The sequence below is a fragment of the Pezoporus occidentalis genome, unplaced genomic scaffold (genome assembly GCF_034315485.1).
Source record: "Pezoporus occidentalis ecotype Australia unplaced genomic scaffold, CSIRO_AGI_Poc_V1 ctg329, whole genome shotgun sequence".
Taxonomy (NCBI): domain Eukaryota; kingdom Metazoa; phylum Chordata; class Aves; order Psittaciformes; family Psittacidae; genus Pezoporus; species Pezoporus occidentalis.
The window spans coordinates 262,473-271,769 of record NW_026915257.1 but is presented as its reverse complement, the minus strand read 5'-3'; the positions used below and the strand labels follow the sequence as shown (position 1 = coordinate 271,769).

Below are 9,297 nucleotides of genomic sequence, written 5' to 3'. Positions count from 1 at the left end.
CAGCCGATCCCGTTACAGCCGATCCCATTACGGCCAATCCCATTCTAGCTGGTCCCTACAGCTGATCCCATTCCAGCCGATCCTGTTACAGCCGATCTCATCATAGCTTCTCCCTACAGCTGATCCCATTCCAGCCGATCCCGTTACAGCCGATCCCGTTATAGCTGGTCCCTACAGTTGATCCCATTCCAGCCGATCCCATTACTGCTGATCCCATTATAGCTGGTCCCTACAGCTGATCCTGTTACAGCCAATCCCATTCCAGCTGATCCCATTATAGCTGGTCCCTACAGCTGATCCTGTTACAGCCGATCCCATTCCAGCTGATCCCATTATAGCTGGTCCCTACAGCTGATCCCATTCCAGCCAATCCCGTTACAGCCGATCCCATTACGGCCGATCCCATTATAGCTGATCCCTACAGCTGATCCCATTACAGCCGATCCCATTATAGCTGGTCCCTACAGCTGATCCCATTCCAGCTGATCCCGTTACAGCCGATCCCGTTACAGCCGCTTCCATCCCAGCCAATCCGGTTGCAGCAGCCTCCGGTGCCGGTGCCGGGCTATGGTGGCCGTCCCCATCCCCGTCCCCGAGCTGTCCCCCGAGGCCTCCCGGCTCCTGGTCTCGGCGCTCCTGGCCCTCGCCGCCGGCCTCCTCCTCCTCAGCTTCCTCCCGCCCGCCCCGAGGGGGGGGCCCCCGCCAGGTCAGTGCCCGCCGGTACCCCCAGGGGGGGCACTGGGACCAGTAACGCCCATAGACTGGTACCGGTAACACCCATAGACTGGGACCAATAACGCTCATAGACTGGTGCCGGTAACGCCCATAGACTGGTACCGGTAACGCCCATAGACTGGTACCGGTAACATCCATAGAGTGGGACCGATAACGCCCATAGACTGGTGCCGGTAACATCCATAGACTGGTGCCGGTAACGCCCATAGACTGGGACCAGTAACGCCCATAGACTGGGACCAGGGACGCCCATAGACTGGTGCCGGTGACGCCCATAGACTGGGACCAGTAACGCCCATAGACTGGGACCAGTGACGCCCATAGACTGGCGCCGGTAACGCTCATAGACTGGGACCAGTAACGCCCGTAGACTGGTGCCAGTGTGGAGTGCAGTCTGGTACCAGTAAGGAGGGCAGACCAGTAATTACAGGGAATACAGACTGATACCAACAGGGAATATAGACTTGAACCAGTAAGGGGCACAGATTGGCCCCACTAAGGAGCACAGACTGGCTCCAGTAAGGAGGATAGACTGGCCCCAGTAAGGGGCACAGGCTGGTACCAGTAAGGAGCACAGACTGGCTCCAGTAAGTAGGATAGACTGGCCCCAGTAAGGAGGATACACTGGCCCCAGTAAGGGGCACAGACTGGTACCAGTAAGGGGCACAGACTGGTACCAGTAAGGGGCACAGACTGGAACCAGTAAGGAGCACAGGCTGGCCCCAGTAGGAAGCACAGATTGGCCCCAGTAGGGAGCACAGACTGGCCCCAGTAAGGATCACAGACTGGCCCCAGTAAGGAGCACAGATTGGCCCCAGTAGGGAGCACAGATTGGCCCCAGCAGGGAGCACAGATTGGCCCCAGTAGGGAGCACAGACTGGCCCCAGTAAGGAGCATAGACTGGCCCCAGTAAGGTGCAGAGACTGGTACCAATAAGGAGCACAGACTGGTCCCAGTAAGGAGCACAGACTGGTACCAATAATGGAACAGACTGGCTCCAGTAAGGAGACAGACTGGCCCCAGTAGGGAGCACAGACTGGTACCAGTAAGGGGCACAGGCTGGTACCAGTAAGGGGCACAGACTGGCACCAATAAGGAGCACAGACTGGTACCAGTAAGGAGACAGACTAGTACCAATAAGTGGACAGACTGGCCCAGTAACGAAACCAGTAATGAAACAGACTGGCCCCAGTAAGCAGCACAAACTGGCCCCAGTAAGGACACACCAGTCCCCTCAGGGCCGTCCCCCCCTTGCCGGGGAGGGGACACCCCCCCCACCAGCGGGTCCGTCCCTCCCCCTGGGCCCATGTAGGGGCCGGTGCCAGTCGGGGGGAGCAGTCGGTGGGTACCAGCGGTGGGTACCAGCGGTGGGCGCAGTCGATGGGTGCAGCCGGGGGCACCTCGCTCCTTCCACCCTCTCAGTTTTGCCCAATCCCCCTCTTTTTCCAGCCAAGAAGATGGCTCAGAACCCGTCAGGACATGGACACGCCGAGAACATGGGCATCGGCAAAGCCATTGCCGTGCTCACGTCCGGGGGGGACGCGCAGGGTAAGGGACACCCCAAAACCCAGGACCGGGCCCCTGCTTTGGGGAGAAATGGGGTGAAATTGGGGTTTTGGTGGCCGGATCCTGAGCTGGGTTTGGTGCTTGGGTGCTTTTCTCTGGGTGGTGGTTTTGGGGGTGACCTTGGAGGGGACAAAGCCATGGGGAGAGTCAAGGGGGAGTTTTGGGGTGCAGGGGGGGGTGCATGTGCCCCATGGAGGTTAAAGGGACATCAGCAGCATTCGGGCACCAAACCAATGCTGGGGTTTCCCAAAAGTGCAATAATTCAGCCCAGAACTTGTCCTCCATCCAAGTGGCCTCAGTGGGGGGGCACTGCAATGGAAGGTGTGGGGGGGATTCCAGCCCATGGGGGTCTCTCCCTATCTCTCCCCCCCCCCCCCCCCCCCCCCCCATGGTGCTGTCACCCCGTGTCATGCGGCACCGCTGGTAAATGTCACCGGGGCAAAAATAACCCAGGCAGCTGCAGGGCCGGAGCTGGGGGGGGGGGAACACGATTTGGGGGGGCTGAGGTGGGTGTACGATGACTTTGGGGGTCCCTTGGGTGATGGGGGGGTCCCAGAGTGACGCTGTCCCTGTTCCCCCCCCCGCCCCAGGCATGAACGCAGCCGTCCGTGCCGTGGTGCGGGTCGGCATCTACACCGGCGCCAAGGTCTACTTTGTGCATGAGGTTGGTGCTGACCCCCCCCTCTATTCCCAACGCACCAAAGAGCTGGAAGGGGGGGTTCCTGACACCAGGATGCGTGTGTCCGTGTGTGTCCCCCCCCTCCCAGGGCTACCAAGGGCTGGTGGACGGTGGGGACAACATCAAGGAGGCCACGTGGGAGAGCGTGTCCATGATGCTGCAACTGGTGAGCGTGGTGGTGGAGGCGGCTCGGTGCCACCCGGCGCCTGGCATAACCCACCCCGGAGCTGGGAGCGGGGTGGGAAGGGATGAGCAGACGGATGCAGGGCTGCTGGGGTCCCGCAGGGGGGCACGGTCATCGGCAGCGCCCGCTGCCAGGACTTCCGCACGCGCGAGGGACGCCTCAAAGCCGCCCGGAACCTGGTGAAGCGCGGCATCACCAACCTCTGCGTCATCGGCGGCGACGGCAGCCTCACCGGTGCCGACACCTTCCGCGCCGAGTGGAGCAGCCTCCTGGATGAGCTGGTCAAAACGGGTACGTGTGTGAGCCCCACAAGTGCTTCTGTGGGGTGAGAAAGGGGGTTTGGAACCAAAACGTGCGGGTTTCATGCGCAAAACATGGAGTTTTCACACACAAAATGCGGGGGTTTCTTCCCATTTTGGAGGTTTGGCCCCAGGGGATGTTCGAGGGGGGATGCAGAGGGAAAAGGGGGTGTCCCAACATTGCAGGAGGGATCACGGTGGAGGAGGCGAAGAAGTCGAGTTACCTCAACATCGTGGGCATGGTGGGCTCCATTGACAACGACTTCTGCGGCACCGACATGACCATCGGCACTGACTCGGCGCTGCACCGCATCATGGAGATCGTGGATGCCATCACCACCACGGCGCAGAGGTGATGGGGACCCCCCTGTGTCCCCCATGCCAGGGGGGACCCCAATGTGGTCCAATGCATCGCATCCCAAGTCCAATCCATCCCAAGACCCATGGGTCTGTGGGATGAAGGATGAAACCCGTGTCTCCCGCAGCCACCAGCGGACCTTTGTGCTGGAGGTGATGGGGCGCCACTGCGGGTACGTCCCTGTGCTGCCACCCGGAGCACCCATCAAAAACTGGGGTAAACCCCCCCCCAAACCACCTCTTTCCCCCCATTGCAGGTACCTGGCGCTCATCACTGCCCTGGCCTGCGGTGCCGACTGGGTCTTCATCCCCGAGTCCCCCCCTGAGGATGACTGGGAGGATCACTTGTGCCGGAGGCTGACAGAGGTAGGATGGGCTCCAGTGGGTGCCTTGTCCCCATCCCTGTCCCCGTTGTCACCCCCGGCTTCCCCCTAGACCCGCCTGGGTGGCTCGAGGCTGAACATCATCATCGTGGCTGAAGGCGCCATCGACAAGCACGGCAAAGCCATCACCGCTGATGACATCAAGACGGTGAGCAGGGGCGGGGGGAGGTGTTCCTTTTGGTCCATCCCCATCCCAGCCCTTTCCCGGTGCTGCTGTGGGGCCGGATTCAGGCGCACCTGTGTCCTGCAGCTGGTGGTGAAGCGTTTGGAATACGACACCCGGGTCACCATCCTGGGCCATGTGCAGCGCGGTGGGACACCCTCTGCCTTCGACCGCATCCTGGTAGGCAGCTCCCAACCCCCAGCCCTTTGGGATCGGGGTCTGGGGGGTCTGGGGGTAACATCCCAGCCCTGTCCCTGCAGGGGAGCCGCATGGGGGTTGAAGCTGTCATGGCACTGCTGGAGGCGACCCCCGAAACCCCCGCCTGCGTCGTCAGCCTCTCGGGCAACCAAGCCGTGCGCCTGCCCCTGATGGAGTGTGTGCAGGTGGTGAGTAGGGGATGGGGCCTCCAGGGGGGTCAAACCCAATGTGGAAACCCACCCAATGCCATATAAAGCCATCCAATACCATGAAAACCCACCCAGTGCTGTGCAAACCCATCCAACGTGGTGCAAACCCATCCAATGCAATTCAAACCCATCCAGTGTAATTTAAACCCATCTAATGCAACCCAACCCCACCCGGTCCTGTGCAAACCCACCTAACAGGGTGCAAACACACTCAATCCAACCCAAACCCACTCAACCAAACCAATCCAAGCCAACCCAAACCCAAACCCACCCAACCCAACCCAAACTCAAACTCAAACCCACCCAACCCAACCCAAACCCAAACCCAAACCCACCCAACCCAAACCCAAACCCACCCAACCCAACCCCAAACCCAAACCCACCCAACCCAAGCCAAACTCAAACCCAACCCCAAACCCAACCCCACCCAACACAACCCAAACCCACCCAACACAACCCAACCCAACTCAATCCAACCCAACCCCACCCAACACAACCCAAACCCACCCAACACAACCCAAACCAACTCAATCCAACCCAAACCTACCCAATTCATCCCAACCCAACCCAAACCTACCCAATTCATCCCAACCCAACTCAACCCAACCCAAACACACTCAACCCAACCCAAACCCAACCAACGCAATCCAAACTCAACCAACACAATCCAAACCCATCCAACCCAACCCAAACCCACCCAAACCCATCCAATCCAACCCAAACCCACCCAACCAAACCCACTCAACTCAACCCAACCCAATCAAACCCAACTCAATACAGCCCAAACCCACCCAACCCAACTCACTCAACACAATCCAACCCAACTCAATCCAACCCAAACTCACCCAATCCAAACCAATCCAACCCATCCCAATCCAACCCAACTCAATCCCACCCAACCGAACCCACTCAACACAATCCAACCCAAACCTGCCCAACCCAACCCAACCCAACCCAACTCAATCCAACCCAAACCCACCCAACCCAACACAAACCAATCCAACCTAACCCAATCCAACTCAACTCAATCCCACCCAAATCCACCCAACCAAACCCACTCAACACAATCCAACCCAACTCAATCCAACCCAAACCCGCCCAATCCAACCCAACCCAACCCAATCCAACCCAACCCACACCCACCCAACCCAACCCAACTCAACCCCACCCAAACCCACCCAACCAAACCCACTCAACACAACACAACCCAAACCTGCCCAACCCAACCCAATCCAACCCAACTCAATCCAACTCAAACCCACCCAACCCAACCCAACCCAATCCACACCCACCCAACCCAACTCAATCCCACCCAAACCACCCAACCAAACCCACTCAACACAATCCAACCCAAAGCCACCTAACCCAACAAAACCCAATCCAACCCAACCCAAACCCACCCGACCCAACCCAACACAACCCAATCCAATCCAACCCAAACCCACCCAACCCAATCCAACCCAACCCAAATGCCATTTGCTCCCCACAGACCAAAGACGTGACGACAGCGATGAACGAGGGCCGCTTTGAGGATGCCCTGAAGCTGCGGGGCCGGTGAGCACCCACACCCCGACCCCACAGAGCACCCTGAGCCGTGGCCACCCCAGGGTCCCTCACACGCCTCCCCCATTGCAGGAGCTTCCAGAACAACTGGAACGTTTACAAGCTGCTGGCGCACATCCGCCCACCCTCCACCAAGGTACGGCCACAGGGATGGGGTAACGGGGACCCCCCCCGAGCCCCACAGATCCCCCACACCGGCTCTGTCCCCCACAGAGCGGTTACACACTGGCTGTGCTCAACGTGGGTGCCCCGGCTGCTGGCATGAACGCCGCTGTCAGGTCAACCGTGCGCATCGGGCTCATCCATGGGCACCGCATGCTGGCCGTGCACGATGGCTTCGAGGGGCTCGCTGAGGGCAAGGTGGGAGCCTTGGGAATGGGGGGGGGGGCAGAGGTCAGGGAATGGCCCCCCAAACCAGCAGACACGGCCTCATAGGGAAAGGGGATCCCCTAGGATGGGGAGGTTCAACCCCAGCCCCACCATGGTTCATCCTGCTGATGGTCCTGGCATGGGGAGCACTGGGTTACCCCAGTAACACTTTGATACGGACCCCCAAATCCTCCTCCTGTACCCCTTTATCATGCTGCTTTACCCCCAGATAGAAGAGATCAGCTGGGAGCGCGTTGGCAGCTGGATAGGGCTGGGAGGATCCAAACTGGGGACAAAGAGGTAATGTGGAGGGGGGGGTCCCCAGGTTGAGCCCCCCACCCCGGGCAGGATCAGCCACAGATGCTTCTCCCCCCCCCCCCCAGGACCTTGCCCAAGAAATACTTTGAGGAAATCAGCATCAACATCAGCAACTTTGGCATCCATGGACTGATCATCATCGGCGGCTTTGAGGTGAATGGGGTGGTGGGTGCAGGCAGCGCCGGCACTGCACCAGCACCAGAGCAGCACCAACACCCCATGTCCCCCAGGCTTTCACGGGCAGCCTGGAGCTGATGGAGGGAAGAGCCAAGTTCGAGGAGCTCTGCATCCCGCTCTGCGTCATCCCCGCCACCGTCTCCAACAACGTCCCCGGCTCCGACTTCAGCATCGGCGCCGACACCGCGCTCAACACCATCACCACGGTGCGGCCCCGCGCCCCCCTCCCCGTGTAACAGCAGCATTCACCTAAATCCCTTTATTCCACCCCAATTCCTGCACCTCTGCAGACCTGCGACCGCATCAAGCAGTCGGCAGCGGGGACCAAGCGCCGCGTCTTCATCATCGAGACCATGGGCGGCTTCTGCGGCTACTTGGCCACCATGGCGGGGCTGGCGGGCGGTGCTGACGCTGCCTACATCTATGAGGAACGCTTTAACATCCATGACTTGCAGGTTGGGGACCCCCCCTCACGCTGGGTGCCCCCATTCCGGGCAGTGCCGCAGCCCCATGGCGGTAGGAGCTGTATTAATTCCCATTTTCCAAGCGCTCCCAATGCCTGTTTCCTGCTCTACGTAGGTCAACGTGGAGCATTTAACTGAGAAGATGAAGACGACGGTGAAGAGGGGGCTGGTGCTCAGGTCCGTGCCTGTGTTGGGATGGGGGGGAGCTGAGACCTGTCATGCTCATGTCACCCCCATGAGCCCATCTCCCTTCCTTGGTGCAGGAATGAGCGGTGCAACGAGAACTACACCACGGACTTCATCTACAACCTCTACTCAGAGGAAGGGAAGGGCATCTTCGACTGCAGGAAGAACGTGCTGGGGCACATGCAGCAGGTAGGGAACCACCCAGGCAACAGGAAGGTGGTCCCCGGGGAAGGGGGACCTGTGCACCAGGGACTGGAGATGCTCAAGGCCAGGTTGGATGGGGCTTGGAGCAAGCTGCTCTAGTGGTTGGAACTGGAGGAGCTTTAAGGTCCCTTCCCACCCAGCCCATTCCATGATTCCATGATTTTTCCGGCACAGGGCGGCACCCCGACCCCCTTCGACAGGAACTTTGGCACCAAAATGGGTGCCAAGGCTGTGGCCTGGATCACTGGGAAGATCAAGGAGTGCACCCGGCACGGTGGGTGCTGTGCTAAGGGGGGTTTCTCTGCCTTACTTCCCCACTGCCATGGGTGGGGGGGGGTATTGCCAAAAGCACCCCCCAGCTCCCACACCTCAATGTAAAGGCCCCATGCAGATGTAGGGGTGCTTCCCCCTCCTGAGCCTGCTCCTTCCCTCCCTCCCTCCCTCCCAGGCCGGATCTTCGCCAACACGAAGGACTCGGCCTGCCTGTTGGGAATGCGCAAGCGCAGCCTCGTCTTCCAGCCCCTCACCGAGCTCAAGGAGGAGACGGACTTCGAGTAGGTGCCCCCTTGCTCCCTTGCTCCTGAGGCTGAGCTCCAGCCCCAGGAAGGATCAGTGCAGGCTGGGAATGCTGCCCTCGGGTGATGCACTTGGTCCCCATGCAGGACCATCACGTTGCTGTCTGTCTCCCGCCCAGGCACCGCATCCCGAAGGAGCAGTGGTGGCTGAAGCTTCGCCCCATCCTGAAGATCCTGGCCAAGTACAACATCGAGCTGGACACCTCGGAGACAGCCCACCTGGAGCACATCACACGCAAAGGGATCTCACTTGAGTCCAATAACTGAGAGGCTTCCCCTGCCCCAGCCAGGGCAGCAGCCCTGCACCCCAAGGGCACCCGCTGCTGTGCCACAAAGCTGCTTTTCCCCAATCACAGGGCTTCCTAAGGGTAAATTTGGGGTTGGTTTAGGTATTTTATGGGCTTTTAAAGGAGAAAAGCAGTTCCCCACGTGTAGGTGGGATGTCACAATGAGCTGAGAGCAAGAGCCCCAGGGACACCACTTTAGTCTTAACAATTCACAGTGAAGATGCTTCAATAAACCCCTCACTCACTCGTGGTGGCAAACGTGGATCAGGCTCCAGCCTCCGCTGCTCATCCCATGGGAAGGTGAATATGGCTCCTGCACACACCCCTGGGCCCACTGGCTTTGTCTCCCAGGATAACAGGGAGGAATCCAACGTCTCCAAT

The 9,297-nt window shown here is 59.7% G+C and overlaps 1 protein-coding gene across 1 annotated transcript; it reads left to right on the top strand.

Annotated features, from left to right (window-relative positions):
* Window positions 1–571: 571 nt before the first annotated feature.
* Window positions 572–8,896, top strand: PFKM (phosphofructokinase, muscle). Its single transcript, XM_062629120.1, has 23 exons — window positions 572–706; window positions 2,185–2,283; window positions 2,892–2,965; window positions 3,069–3,146; window positions 3,266–3,455; window positions 3,650–3,815; window positions 3,949–3,993; window positions 4,078–4,186; window positions 4,256–4,351; window positions 4,454–4,546; window positions 4,627–4,752; window positions 6,263–6,327; window positions 6,409–6,472; window positions 6,550–6,696; window positions 6,935–7,005; window positions 7,089–7,176; window positions 7,254–7,406; window positions 7,491–7,655; window positions 7,780–7,841; window positions 7,928–8,039; window positions 8,229–8,328; window positions 8,503–8,608; window positions 8,749–8,896. Exons 2-23 carry the CDS (start codon window positions 2,193–2,195, stop codon window positions 8,894–8,896), a joined length of 2,349 nt encoding a protein of 782 aa, XP_062485104.1. The 5' UTR covers window positions 572–706; window positions 2,185–2,192.
* Window positions 8,897–9,297: the final 401 nt, after the last annotated feature.